Source organism: Lates calcarifer, linkage group LG13, assembly GCF_001640805.2.
Source record: "Lates calcarifer isolate ASB-BC8 linkage group LG13, TLL_Latcal_v3, whole genome shotgun sequence".
In the NCBI taxonomy this organism is placed as follows: domain Eukaryota; kingdom Metazoa; phylum Chordata; class Actinopteri; family Centropomidae; genus Lates; species Lates calcarifer.
This window is the reverse complement of record NC_066845.1, coordinates 17,862,200-17,877,518: the sequence shown is the minus strand read 5'-3', so window position 1 is coordinate 17,877,518 and position 15,319 is coordinate 17,862,200. Positions and strand designations below refer to the sequence as shown.

Here is a 15,319-nt window from a genome sequence, read left to right as displayed (position 1 = left end):
ATCCCTGCCTCCATCCTTCTTTGATAACCCACTGCCTTCTTTTTTTTTTTTTTTTTTTTGCATGAGGATTTATTTGCAGGAGTCAGTGAAAAGTAAAGCATCCCTGTGATTTTTCTACAAGTAAATGCTGGGTAAAGGGATATAGCAATGGAGGAGATGACAGGCATCTTCAAGAAGCATGTTCGTGGTGCTTGGATTTCTTTGTGTGTGTGTGTGAGTGTGCGTGCATTTATTAACTACTGTATGTTTGCAAATATTCTGTGCTGCTCCTTTATTCAGATAGATTCACTTGTGGTATCTACACCACTTGTGGTATCTATTTGTTAGAATAGAAGAAGCTCCCTATTTATCATAATATGATTATTCACCATGGCACATACAGTGATAAGTGAGATGGATGGCTCCTGTAGATGTTGTGGTGAGTCTCCCTCAATGACCTTGTACACACTGCCTGTGCATACTGAGCCAGAGACAATGCTGCCAGCTCTCAGCTGCAGCACTGTGATTCATTGGCATGGCGTTTTCCCTGGGGTGCTGTACATTTGCAGCTGAAATGTATTGCTGGTTCGCATTACTGTTAAAGCAAACATAATTGTATCATACTGTATAGTGCACTTGACAGCTGTTTCCCATTCCCCCACACCATGTTGGTTTATGAGGAGTTAAGAAGCGAACAGTTTCCACCAGAGGAGTGATGGAATCTGATTTCCACGGCTTTGCTGTGCTTTAATATGAGGATATGAAATCATTGCCTGTCATTAATGCAGTATTGCATCAGCTAAATGTTCACAATCCACCTCCTCTAACGCTTAATATCCATCCATCCCTGAGACATGTGGATGTCCATTCTGCTCCAAATATGACCTGTTTCCTTCTACAGGCTCTGTAAATAAACAGGATTAATGGCAGGAAATGGGAGCGTGTTGTAATTAGGACCCACTGTATGCCACACTTTAGCCACACTGCTGCAGAAGGGAGGTGCAAGGAAATTGATATTTATTTGGTTTTTGAAGCCCCTACACAGTTGCAATCTCAGGTTATTAACGATTAATGATTAGCAGTGTAGCAGCTGCTCCCTGCTGAGTGTGTGCAGGAGATAAGATTGTCATTGCGGGGAGGCTGTAATGAAATACATGCTTCAGAAAGCAACACTTTGATGAATGTTGAATGCTCCGCTGCTATATGACCTGGTGAGTTTATCTAAGAATAAAACAAACTGCTGGGATTCATAAAAGTAAGAAATGGATGAAACCAACCTCCGCCTCCCGTAATTATGAAATATGTAATATTTGTCACATTCATATTTGATATCAGTGCTTTTGTTAATATTATGGAGCTCTATCTGCTTATTATGCCATGCAGGTGCAGTGGTATTATATTAAATTCAATGGTACATAAATTTCAGTGCTCTTGAAGGTTGAGGAAATATTTTTTTAGCAAAAGTAAATCATGTCTTTACTCTCATTCAGTTTGTCTGGCAGTGGCTGTGGCTGCAGCCATACTGAACGTTTTACAAAACGTACGCCAGGAAGACCTCTGAAGCCACAGAAAAGACTGAGATTTATGCAGCCTTTATGTTTGTATCATTATCAACCCCGTCCTGAGCAAATCCATTTAGGAGTAACATGGAATCTAACATTGCACCGTAAGAACCTTTTCCAGTTCATGCTTCTGCATCCCACTGTCTACTTCAAAAAAAAAAAAAAAAAAAAAAAACCTGTTGCCATAATGAATTACAATTCTGTGTGGATACCTTTACATTCTTTTGGATTCTGCATTTTTCATGGAGGAAAAATACTGGCTAGTATTAATATGTGCTCTACATATATGTGCATGTCTGAGCTGCTTTGTGAAACAGGCAGGCAAGAAGACTGTGGACAGCCTCACATTTACAGGTTTAATCTGCTTAAAAATGGCTAGAAGCACTGCACACTTAGATTCTGCTTGATACATACAGAGCAAACATAAATTAACACTATCAGAGTTCATTTTAACACTTTAAATCTCATCTAAATGGATCCACAGCTGAGTGATAATTTAACTCCTTGATATAAATTTAGTTAGCTGTTCTCAACACATGCAAATTACTTACAGATTTCTCAAAAATCCCAACTATTACAATAAACAGTGAACATACAATGAACTGCTAAAAATAGAGGGATTTTTTAAAATTTGCTTTATACCACTACAAAAACCAGCACACGTGGCACTGGCATGCAAATTCTGTGTTAATGTATAATGGTGTACAATAATGAGATCTACTATTATTTAAAATATTGATAATTGTAATACATTGGAAAAATAGAAAAACTAAAAAAGATAAATAAAGATGTGTTCTAAGCCCATTTAAGCCCACTAAGCATTTACAATGCACCAGGAAAGACAGAAGAGATATATGTGTATATGGCATATTGTAGAAATCAGTGTGCTACATATAATGACATTAATACTAATTATTAGTACATGTAATTTATATATAGATTTTATCCATTGCTGCCATGATTTCACTTAATGTAGCTTAGGCATTTAGTCTATCTGAATTATGAATAATTGTCTCTGTGCATGTTCACTGTTTCACTTAAACTTAAAAAATAATCTTTAAATAATCTGTTGGTTTCTTTGCTCTGTGGGATTTCAACATCTTTCTGCATCTTTTCTCCAAACTTAAATTTAGCTATCTCTCTGATGAATGATGAATGAAATGAAATATAAAGTGGAAGTTCTGTAGCATCATTTCTGAAGGAGAAAAAAATCATATCTTTCTCAAAATACATGACTTACCGACAGGAGTTGCAGGGGAGAAAGTAAAACCTTTGTGTTTCTACTGAAGTTCTGAAGAAATGTGTATGAATCAGGATCGTTAATTTAGCCTTGGCTTTCATGCTAACTGATTCAAAAGATACAGTGATAAAATTGTTGTTATATCACAGAATTTAGAGTTCAGAATACCTAGCTTTACTGAAAAGTAAAGTTACTTCATCCAAGTAGATTGTTGTAGATAACTCAGGCTCTGTGCTGCTTAAGATGCAGCAAGTACTGGCTTTAAATAACACCAAGCAAGACATAGATGAATGTCTTCATGAAAAGACAACATTAACATTCATAAGACAATATTTTCACTTAAGCCATTCATGCATGAATTATGTCAGGAAGTGTTTTTATTCTTCTTTAGGCATGAAAAAAAAAATTGAACTTAATGTTTTTAAAACACAATTTTTTCAAGGAGTTTCCACTCAGGTGGACTGCATGCATTTGAGTTTTCAGTTGAAGAGCTATGTATTTAACAAACCAATCAATAAAATGATATATTATGATAAAATTCTACAGTAATATGAATGTCTAATAATTTGTTCACATATTTTATTACTGTTCACCGCAATGTAAAAACATTGAACCTTGACACCTTAGATTCTCAGCATCCTCAGTTCCCTCTGCATCCTCAGCTCCACTGTCACTACTGCTAGCATTTGTCAATACTTGTTTTTCTGGCAGCCATTCATCATCACTGCCATTGGCATCATCCTCATTTGACTCAGGTGGTATTTGCTCCGTTATCCTGTAGGCCTTTCTATCATGTGCTCTACAAAATATTTTTGTTACAAAAACTGCAATAACATGAAGCAGTTGATTTACAAAACAGATACTGCAGATGAAGTATAACATCTAAGTCTGCTCTTTAATCCACTGAAGAAACAGCTGCTTATCAGTCACTCATTCTGTGCAATATTATTTCAAACTGTGCGGTATACAGTTCAGTCCTGTTACATTGTCCTGTGTGTACTATTTTTTGTTTCTATTTTTTATAATTTGTCTTGTTTATATCTTGTTTGGTATTTTACTCATATTTATGTTTTTTCTATTTTTTCCAATCCCTGCTGCTGCTGTAACAATGTAAATTTCCCCACTGTGGGACTAATAAAGGATTATCTTACCTTGTCACAGTAATAGTATGAAATGTAGTTGAAATATAGCCAGCAATGCATGATGTCCAATCTAGTGGACGGGTGATTAATCATAATTTCTTCCTAATATAAAATCAATATTTGGAAATTTTAACAATAGTATTACTCTTTAGATGTTACTTGATGTTACCACATGTTTTTACCTGCAGGGGTCTCCTTCTACAGAAGGACTGGCAAGATATTCTCGAGCTGCTCAGCATTTCTGGCCATCCGTCTGTCATCTTGGTTTTGCTAATTTTGTGTTAGACTTGCACTGATCAATCGTTGGTAGTGTATGGAACAACACTCTAGCATCCAATGTGGTGATGTGCAATTTTACCATCAAAACCTATGCGTACACAAGAAAACTGCTTTTTAATAGCTGTCCACTGTAGTGACCACTATGCATGACACAAGTTTAACAATTAAAGGGGAACACCAAAATCTGGGGGTTGTGGCGTCAGATAGATGTGAGATTACCAGACCTCTGTAGCCCACTCCTAATCTCTGCTAGAGGCTAAAGGATTTATTGTCAGCTACCAGCATAACATACCCAAATCTCTGACTGAACTGTTGGTGAGTTGTAATGTGGGTAATGTAGGAACTATGTTTTGATGAGGAAGAAAAATGTGTGGAATACAAAAGATCACATTATTGGTTCTGCTGCATCATTTGTGAAAATTTTCTACAAGAAAATTGTAATTTGCTGTGCTGTCCCTGTGCATTTCCTGGCATGGGTTATTTGGGTCATCAGTGAAAGCTGCAGTAGACCAAAATTACATTTTTCCCCGCATGGGTAGCTCACATGTTCTACTGCATTAAGTCCAATGCAGAATTAAAAGAGATCTTATTTTGGGTACTGCAGGCCCTGCTGTCCTTGGGGCATAACTCTGAGCGCAGTTACATCCCATTATCTGATAATTCCCTGCTTCTGAATCATTCCCAATTTGAGATCCATTAATCTGGAAATTTTAAATAAAAAAAATGTAATCTCAAAGGGGAGAGTTGCAGGGATTTTATATCAGCACTGGACAAAGGTAGGACAGATAGTGAAACATCTTCTGAGGTTGCTATGTTGAGTCAGGCAGATGTAAATTGAGATTGTACAGTGATACTCATTCTGGCCTGTGACACACCATTCTGTTTGTTTAATTCTGAGAAATGTGTGCACAGGCTGATGTGAAACTCCACAAAGGTGCTGGCTATTATGAAAAACAAACAGTAAGCTGTGAAGAGTTAATAAATCAAAAGAGCTCCTGCTTCAGTATGAAATGCTACAAGAAATGGCATGGTGGAGCAAACAGCAATGGAGGTTGTCAACATGTATTCACAATATTGGATGAGTCACCAGTGGAAGGGGGAAAAATCCTATTGTAATATGGAACTGATTATGATTCGGAACGATGTGGATGAATAACCCTCTCTGTGTTATGCAGATGAAATGGCAGATATACAAATGACACAGACTCATCTGTCAAAACCAGATGTGTCCTGGTTTCCAGAGCGTCACTATCTTATCAGCCTCATGAATCCCTCAGGTACAGGAGCTGCTGGCTGGCTCTGGGGTGTTTCTGAGTTCTCAAGGACGCAGCGAAATGAATGGAAGATGTGCAGGGGGGAGGCTGTAATGGCAGTGAAATCTCCTCAAGGTTAGCGAGTGTAGAGGGAGATACAGAGACAGCACAACGTCAGCTAACCATGTATAACTAGCCATGTCAGGAGCACTGCTACATTGGCAGTCCTGTGTAAAAGGTTAAGGCAAAGTCTTCATTCCAGCACACACTGTTCAGCAACCTTCAGTCAGCTAGCTTTACTCACACTGTCTATTTCAAATAATGGAACAGCTCATTGAGTGAAATTGCTGTTTGTCAGACAGCTTTGAAACATCAAAAGGTTTAAAAAAAGAATTCACTTTATTGCAATCTGCTGCAGTAAAAACACAGAAAAAATAATTCAGGCCATTTATGTTCACAAAGATATTTTTGAAGTTTGACTGTCAGATCTATTTTATTGTTTCACATCAAAGAGAATATTTAGCAGATGTCAACATATATGTATGAGGATGTAGTGCAGGGTAAATACTCCTGGTGTTGGTTCTTCATATACTTTGATTTGTTTTTATACTTATTTTTCATATAGACTAATCATCTGGCTGATTTATGTGTTGTGCTCTCTAGCAACACTGGTGTAACTCTAGAAGTTGAAATGAGTGTATTTTCACTGACAGTAAATGTATGGATGTTTGGGTTATCACAGTCAGCCATCTCCCATTTTGACAGATGAGGGTAGTCTGGGTGAATGCGGAAGCTATTCACTCTCAAAAAACTAGTGTGAAATTTGTTATGACACCGGCTTTGCAGTGAAAAAAATCCCCTTCAGCCCAAAAAACATTCTCCCCATAGACCACCATTACAAAAAAGGCAGTTGTTAAACATTTGACATGGGCACCTTGTACTACAGACACAGTCATTTGTTTATATTTGTATGAAGAATTTTTAAACCGCTTAAATATTACTAGAGCCTAGAAAAGTGATTTTAAAGTGTGTGGTGTCATTCCACTGTAATGTGTATGGTCTGAGTAGTGGCGCGGTTGATGTGTAAGACCAAAGCAAACCAGGAAGCGTAAAAATGCTTTTGGCCTGTGCACTCTGCAGGCACTTTTCATTAAAGTGAATGCGTGCCATTTTGAAATCCGGTTCCTATAATACATCATTACATGCAAGCTTATGATTACAAAAGAACAAGTTTGTGGTTTCTTGCAGCGTAAATATGTAATTAGATGCAAAATATTTAAAAATTGCAAAAGTAGAATTTCAGTTAGACATATGCAGTAAGTACCTAGATAGCAAGAGATGAGCTGCACGCTGCAGGCAGCTTTTTGGTCTTTAGTGATCCCTGGTTGGTTCATTGTTGATTTTCAAGTGAGGATATCTGGCCAATGCCAATGGCATTTTATTATAGGTTATAGGAGGTTATAATTACCCACCTTTTTAATCTACGTCTTTGGCCTTCAACAAAGCCACAAACTAAGGAAGAAAACACCCAAACACTACACACACACTTGGAGTAGACAGCAAGTGCCATCCACCTGCCTCTCAGAATGGCAGCTGTAACACTCTCACGTTATTAAATGATGGCTTTTTCTAAGTACTGCCTCATATTTTACTGACATCATCCCATATAGTTCAATTTGGATCTGTTCCCTCTGTTCTCTCTGTCCCCTACCTTCATGTGATAAGTAGTAATTTTGCTTTTGGAAGATAAATGGGTTTCAGTTTTTGAAGAGAAGTAGAATGGGGGAGAGAGGGGGAGGGAAAGCGGGGCAGGAATCAGGGCGAAGACAGAGAAAGAAAGTCAGTGGGAGGGGAGATAGAGAGAAAGTTGGAGAGTGGGAATATTCTTGAGAGATACATTTATCATTTTATAATTGCATTCTCTTTTTTAAATTTAGAAGTATATCACATGAAGAATTGAGCATATGAAGGGTTGCTTTGAAGATATGGTGAAGACCATCTCTCAGCATGAAGAAGATTATACTAATGTAACCAGTGCCAGCGGCACTTCAGCTTCGTTCTCTACCATATGGATCTCAACACCATGTTGCCCTTAGCCAAGGCTTTAAATAGCAGAGAGAGCTTGCTGCGTGTGGTATCATCAGAAAACCATTCCAATGACTAAGAGACACTGGCACCAAAAACCAGGGAGGAGTATTTTGTCTTACCAGTAAGTCATCCTAATTGGCACTAAAGTTCCTCTCAGTAGCTAAGTGTTGCCTCTTAAGACATATTAACAAAAAACTACTTAGAACATCTTTTACTGTGAGGAATGGAAAGATCTCTGAAGCTAAGAGAAAAGGTAGGTTGATATTTTGCTTTGGATTATGTTGCATCTTATAACTGGTTGAGGGGGTTGGCTTGTGCTGGTGTATTCATCTTAAACAAATACATCAGTTATAAGTAGTGGAAAATACAGTCCCCAAAAGGTGTGTAGTTATACCACTTTGCTTGTGTGGATGTAAGGTGAGAGGTAGGACTGAGGCTTTGCTGGGACAGACTGTCCCAAACTGCTCCTACTGTTCTGTTTAAAAGAAGATAGTGTTGACTGTTGAAACAAGACAGTGCCTTCTGTCAATATATTCATCATCTAGTGATGGACACAGTGCTGGCTTCTTTATGGTTGGTGTTAATCTATAGGAAGCACTGCATACTGTAACCAGCTCTGCTGCTCTTGCCTGCTTGCATCAGCCACCTCTAGAACTGTTTGTGACTTTATGAGTCCTCTTGACTACCCCTAACTTTGCACATGCTCGGGACCTGGTGCTAAAATGGTCCATGAACTAAGACAAAACATTTTTATTAAAGTATTAATGTTAGGACTGACAGACCCATAATTCTGAGGAGTTTCTCCTAAACTGGCCCGTTAACTGATCCACTCTTAGCTGTAAGATGTTATGTGGACGTGGACTCTGCTCTCCATTTGATGTGCTCTAAAAAAATGTGTGCTGGCCAAGCAACCCCTGAGCAAAAGCCATGAGATGAAGACTGTGGAGGAGGGCTGCTTTAGAGACTAACATGCAACCCTTTACACAGAGGGAAAAAAAGAAAGAGTGGATATCTTTCCCAGGAGCTAAGCCTCTCTTTTTACCTGATGTGTTTTGCTTTATCAGGTTTTACCTCTTATCAAGTCTCTCAGCTGGATAAGTGTCACATTTTGACAGTTCGTTTTCATGAGCAGTAGATATAAAATACGATATGATATTGTTTGTTGTTCTGTGGAAAATTCATTTCGCAAGAACTTTGCATCTTAGAAAGTGGAGGGAGGCAGATCCTGGCAATCGTTTTGAATGTTGAATAAACGCTGATTCGACAGACTGCATCATCGCTGAAAACCCATGTAAATGCAGCGCTAGTGAGAGTAGTGAAATTTGAGACTATGTGTGCAGTCATCCATAGCTGCTCCTGGCATCATTTTGTGGAATCAGAATCTACATAAAATACCTTTCTCTTTAATACATTTTTAAAAATATTTTGGTTGATTTCCTGTACATAGTTTCTGTAAAACCACATTCACAGTTTTCATCTTACATTTACACTCAGTTACATTATCCGTTGGGTCATTCTTGACCATATTTTTTCAAACATTGTTGCAATATTAATACTTCAAAACTCTGGAGGGCAGAATGAAAATATGCACAGCTTTATTATTTGCCCTGTAGCAGACTGTTCTCATCTCACATTCTTTTTTTCACCTCTGCAACTGTGCTGTGAAGCTTCTGCATACGTAAGTCAGAGAGTCCAGCCTTAACCCCTGTCTCTTTTCTAATCCAAAGGGCTGAACCTATTCTGACTCGAATGAAGGAGGACCACACCCGCATCATCCTGCCTGCCATAGACAACATAAAGTACAACACATTTGAGGTGCAGCAGTACGCCAATGCTGCCCATGGCTACAACTGGGGGCTGTGGTGTATGTACATCATCCCGCCGCAGGAGTGGCTGGACAAGGGCGATGAAACAGCCCCTATCAGGTGAGGGCCTCAGTTGGTGAACCGCGTTCATTATAGATGAGGATGTTTGGATGTGGAGGATGTGATGAAATATGGATAGCTCTGGGATATGACTTATTCATGTGTGGAACAATCAAACTAAGGTGCTCTGTAGTCCAGTGTGTCACCCAAACACACAAATATAAAGCCTCCCTGTAGAAAGCTGTCTAATTACCATGATGAATATCTTCATTTTGATGCAGGATCATGAGGCCACGGCCACGCGGTGTCATTAGTATAATTGTGTACTGAATATGAGCAGAGCATTCCATTACATCACCACCGTTTGAAGAAAAGCACTGGCTTGTAGCATGTCTCTGTATAAAATTGGTTATGTGTGTCCTTGGTAAAATCATTGGATTTTAATAGACTGAAAAACAGCACAGGAATAATTGTGTTGCATGGAAATGATCCTATATTCCAATCAACATCTGTTTGGCCAGGGCAAACTACAGTAACACAAACTATAAAATCCATGTAGTTAAATTTAATGTATAATCTGTGTACATCAGCTTAATATTAAAACATTTCACTTCACCTCTAACAGTTCTGTGACTGAGACCAACAAATCGAGACCACAAATGCGGTTAGACCTTCTGGTTACAGTATATTTGGTATAAAATATCTATCTATAAAATAGCAACCAGATAGATGCAAGGAAAATCTGGTAAGATACAGGCTAAAAACAAAACAAAACAAACAAACAAAAAAATCTGTATGATTTCCTGAGGACTAATTTCAGTGATTTTTTTTTTTTTTTTTTTTTTTGCTGAAATACCTAAATCATCAATCAAGTCCCATCACTTTTGCTGCTACTGTCTGTATGTAACTTAACACTTGTGGATGTTTCATATAAAAAGTCCAACAGAATATGTAGAGAGGAATTATACACTTTGAGCTTATAATTTGAATACCTTTTAATGTGAAACATTTGTGCGGGAGGTATTGAGTTCTGTGTCAAAGTAAAACTGATTCATACTGAATCTTTTAAGACAACAACAGATTAACTGAAAAAGGTTTAACAGCAAAGCAGCAGAAGACAATAAGAAAACATGGGGGCATCTTATTAAATTATGATGAGTTAGTCCTTTAAAAACATAGAAAATTAGGAATAAAACACACATCTTAAGGTCCTTTAATCAGAGCATCACTGATTTTCTGCTAAAACAGTCAATGGGTAAATCCCAGGAATAGCTGTTTTAATCGCTGTAAATAGTACAAGACCAAGAGTTAGTGAGATATAGTATCAGATCCTGAGGCAAGCAGCCCATCACCATTTTCTCTTTGAAGGCTTAAATCAGAGGTGGTCAGCTCTGCCTTAACAATAGGAAGATCTTACATCATTTGACAGAGAAGATTACCATGATTTTGTTGCCACGGCAGCATGGCCGAGCCTGCGTGAACATGAAGGCACAACAACAGAGAGAAAAGCAGACAGCAGTAACTGGAAAATGTTTAAAACCAGCAAGAGATGTGTAGTTGCAAAAATAGATGTGATATCTTTTATTGATATTCTTCAACATTCAGCGCCTTTGACTGGGTTTTAGTCTAGAATAAATATGAGCAAAATAAAAGCCAAAAACAAAACAAAACAAAACAAAACAAAACAAAACAAAACAAACAACAAAAAAAAAACAATAGGTCTCACAGTATGCACATAGCAAATGGGGTCATGCCTATTAAATTGTCCTTGAACAAAACACTGTAACCGTCTACCAGGCACAGGGTCCCTGTGATAAAATGCATAAATGCACTGTCTCAGTGGGACATGCAAGGAAACAAATGGCACTGTGAAAATGTGTGAAATATCATCACTGGAGTATCTCATGTTATGACTATTGAAAGATACCAGTTGAACATTTCATGTGCTGCTTAGGATGGAGGAACTGTAAGTCTGGTTGTTTGTTTTCATGTCGTAAAGCCAGAGCCAGTGCAAGATCCAAGAGTATGGGGTCAAGCCAGAGCCAGCATGAAGTAGCTCAGCTATTGGTTTTCATCTTCTCCATATTCATGGCACTGCTGGGTTACAAAAGCTGCTGTGCGCTTGGTGCATTGCCACTGCAATTCAAATGCTATAAAATCTTGATTTCAGACCTGAAGATAAAACATCCTGGCATATGAAAAGTTTCATACCAGAATGTTTTTTTAAATAGAAAAAGAAATAACATTCCAACCTAAAATTATTTTCTTGGCTACAGAAGGTAAATGATGAACCAAAGGTGACCAGCAGCCCACAGCCAGCTTGCTTTTCAAGACCCTGAGGGCATTCAGCATATTTTTAGGAACTATGGATAAGAACAAAAATATTGCTACATTATCAGTCCTTCTCAAAGGCGTCAAAGGTCAGTCTCAGCAACAAACCACCAGCCTTAATTAGCTTTCTCTGTCTATCTATCTATCTACCCTGCTATCATAAAAAAAGCAGTTTGAGACAACTGAGATTTGGAAGTTGCCAATAGGGCTACAGTGTTATTTGCTCATGTCTCAATAAAAGCTTTTTATGAACTTCATTTGAGTAACCCTCTTAATCAGACTTCTAAACACTCTTTAACAATCAAAAAGCCAACATCACACTGAGATTAATTAAGACAAGTACAAAACACATACCACAAGATCAAGGACAAGCATAGAGAGTATGAAGAGTCATAGCAAAAAAAAAAAAAAAAAAAGTAAAAGCAATCACATAAGTAAAGTAGCTACTGTGGCTCCTCTGCCAGGATGTTCTAGAGCCAAAAGCCTGATCAACTTTAGTATTAAAATTACACATCGGAAGGGGATGAGTCTGCCCTGAGGATCTGAGGGAGCACACTTTCTGGGGGGTGTTCAGAGGTCTGCAGTATTTTTGGTCAATTCTTTGAGATAGATGGAAACTCTGTCAGTTGATTCTAACCCCATTGGCAAAGTGAACAGTTGCTGCAATCAGAATAAGGTAGATTTGTTGATTTGTATTACTTAAAGCCTCGGTTGCTGCATTTTTGCCAAGCTTCAAATATGAAACATACTGATGCTGACTGCCAGAATGTCTTCTAATATCCTAAACTACTATAAGCTAAAACATTCAAATATACTTTGGCCAAGGGCAACAAAAACTGAATTCCAAACCAGAGTTTCATTACCTTGCTTTGGTCTAGCATAGGCAAAGCAATAACAGCTTAATTTTTTACATGGTGTCTCATGCAAACAAACAATGTGGTGACAGTTTGGGGGCCTAAATATTGGATGACTTATCGAAAACTCCACAAAAATCATGTATTATTGAGTATCAACTGCTGGACTTAAGATAGAAGAAAGATAAGGGAGCAGACACTGCAGAGCTGGTTTGTGTTTCCCTGTTGACACTTTGCTGCAAATGGACCGATCGCCCCAAGGGTCGGCTGAAGTGTGGCGGCTGTGCGGATTTCTATTGGAAATCATTCTCCCACTTATTTCCTCAAGGTTTTTGCCCATCAACAACAGAGGCTCTGTGGCCATTCAGAGCTCAGTCTTAAAGCCTTTTCTGGCTGTTTGGACATATTCAACAACAAAGAGAGTAAAAGGATACAAGAAGGCACAAAACTCCCACATTCTGAGAGTACAGGGGATTGCAACCATTATAGAGCCCTGAAAAAAAGAGGTTTTCTTGGGCAACTGCAGCAATTATTGAAAGTACAGAATAGGAGGGTAGTGCAAATGGAAATAGAGTGACTTTGAAACCTGAAATCGTCAACCAAAATCTATGCAAATAGTTGCTTCTTACGTGGAAATGGTTGCTAAGGATGGCTTGCATTTAAAAGTATATATTATTTTGTGAGATTGGAATCTGTTGTCACTTAAGAGACGCAGTTTAAATCACCCTTTTAAAAAGACAGTTTGAGCATCACACATAAATAAACAGCATTCCTCTTTTGTATAGTACTCCATTCACTTATTATTGTGGCATTATTAAGCATCTTGCTGAGGCAGGTAGTTGAAGAAGATCACACAGATGTGAATGGATTTAAGTACAGTATGTGTAAATGAAGCAGGGTGAACAAAAGTGAGTATAAGCTTTCCCTTAAAGGTGCTATATGTCTTTTTGCTCTCTATGTTGTTTTCGCAACATATCTAATGTTAGCATTAACAACTGTTTACTTCACACTTGACTGCATTTGCAAAACAAAAAGTTAGAATACGCCCTCTGGGCAATGTTACTTCTTCATGCTGGATTGATTGCATACTGGACGCTACAGTGACTCACTATCGCAAAGTGGTATTATGGAGCAGGATGGGCTGGGGCTAATTAGTTGGCATGCTAACTTCAGTAGAGGAAGTGATAGAGATAGAAGCAAACAAGAGTTAACATTGGTGATGCTTTCCATGCCATAAAGGAATGAAGTTTAATGCTGATCTTGCATCAGTTCCTCTAGACTGGTAAGTAAAAAGCTGTTAATGCTCATGTTAACCATGTAGGGGCAGCCAAAACTTACATATAGCACCTTTGATAGAAGGAAGTTTAATTCAAAGAGAGTCTAACAGGACTGAAGGCTCTGCTTCACTTTAAATTATAATGGATGATGCATAAATGATTAAAATAAGTATACAGACTTTCGCGTCAAGAACTGATTTTTGGATGCATAGCAACCACATATGTCACAAAATGGGAAAAATAGAAGACAAGCAATTTCCTGCTTTTATTAAAATCCAGTGAAGTAGTTCTATTGCATTTATATAATTCATGGCTTTGATGTGTAAATTCCTTGAGGATAGTGAACCCATCATTTTCAAGATACTCCTGTAAGAATCAAATATGTTAAAGAAAATAAAAATACTTTTTTTAATTTTTGGAAAACTAATTTAGTGAAAATGTCATTAGTGTGTCATCTGGGCTATCATACAATTTTAAATGAGCGGTCACAGTGAAGCCAGATGTCTGATTCAAAAAAACAGTTTCAACAGCAGTGTCTTCATCTGGGAGAAAAGTAAGCAGTCTCAAATGAAAGTCTTTATCCTGCCAAATTGCATACATGTATCAGATGTTCATACTGCATACTGCAAGCAAATATTCTTGAGGGACAAAGTTAAAGGGTGTTAGGGGTGGATGAGCCTGCAGGCTGACCATCTGTATACTAAAAATAACTAAACTTACTGACATCAAATGAGAAATCCACTGGAAGATTCCATCATCAATCTGCGATGTCTAATGTGACCCAGGAGTTATTTTGTGAGTTAGAATTTCCTCTTCTCGTGTGTGTTTGTGTTTTTTGCACACTTCTTAAGTTGCTGTTTGACAAACCTCAGAGAAGTGAGTCTGTGTGCATATAAGTACAAAAAGCCAGAACAGTTCAACTGAGAAAAAGTGACAGAAAGAGAACAATAGCTCAGTGTGTCATTCCCACTTACAAAATATTACAAAAAAGCCTCTGGAGACTGCATCGTATTTCATACAAAACTGATGGCAGGGTCACACAGAGTAGAAACTGTGGCTACACTGCATCAGAATCTACTGAAAGTTCTTGTTTGTGTCGATGGAGAAATTGTTATGTTTATTGCTGTAAAATTGTCAGGAATCAGACCCGTATAGTATTTAGTCTCTCTGTTTTCTGCATTTTTGGAGGCACAACTGGCTGTAATATAATTGGCATCAGTTAATTGGCTGCAGTCAGGGAATTACTTTTTAATGTTTAATATTTTATGTTTGATCACATTGCACACCAGACAAATGAGAGTGGCTCCTAACTTTATGCTGTAATTTAATCTTTTCTTTTCCTACCAAACATTACCGAAACATCACCCACTAAAACTCCAAATGTTACTACTACCAATGCAAGGATGTTACTTTCACAGGATTATACTGCATCTTGTGTTGAAAAGAATT

General features: G+C 37.9%; 1 protein-coding gene across 1 annotated transcript in view; it reads left to right on the top strand.

Annotated features, from left to right (window-relative positions):
- Positions 1-15,319, top strand: part of galnt9 (polypeptide N-acetylgalactosaminyltransferase 9) — an 80,478-nt gene that overhangs the window by 32,766 nt on the left and 32,393 nt on the right. Inside the window, exon 5 of the mRNA XM_018669472.2 lies at positions 9,271-9,468. Coding sequence (XP_018524988.1) covers positions 9,271-9,468 — 198 coding nt within the window. The remainder of the gene's footprint in view (positions 1-9,270; positions 9,469-15,319) is intronic.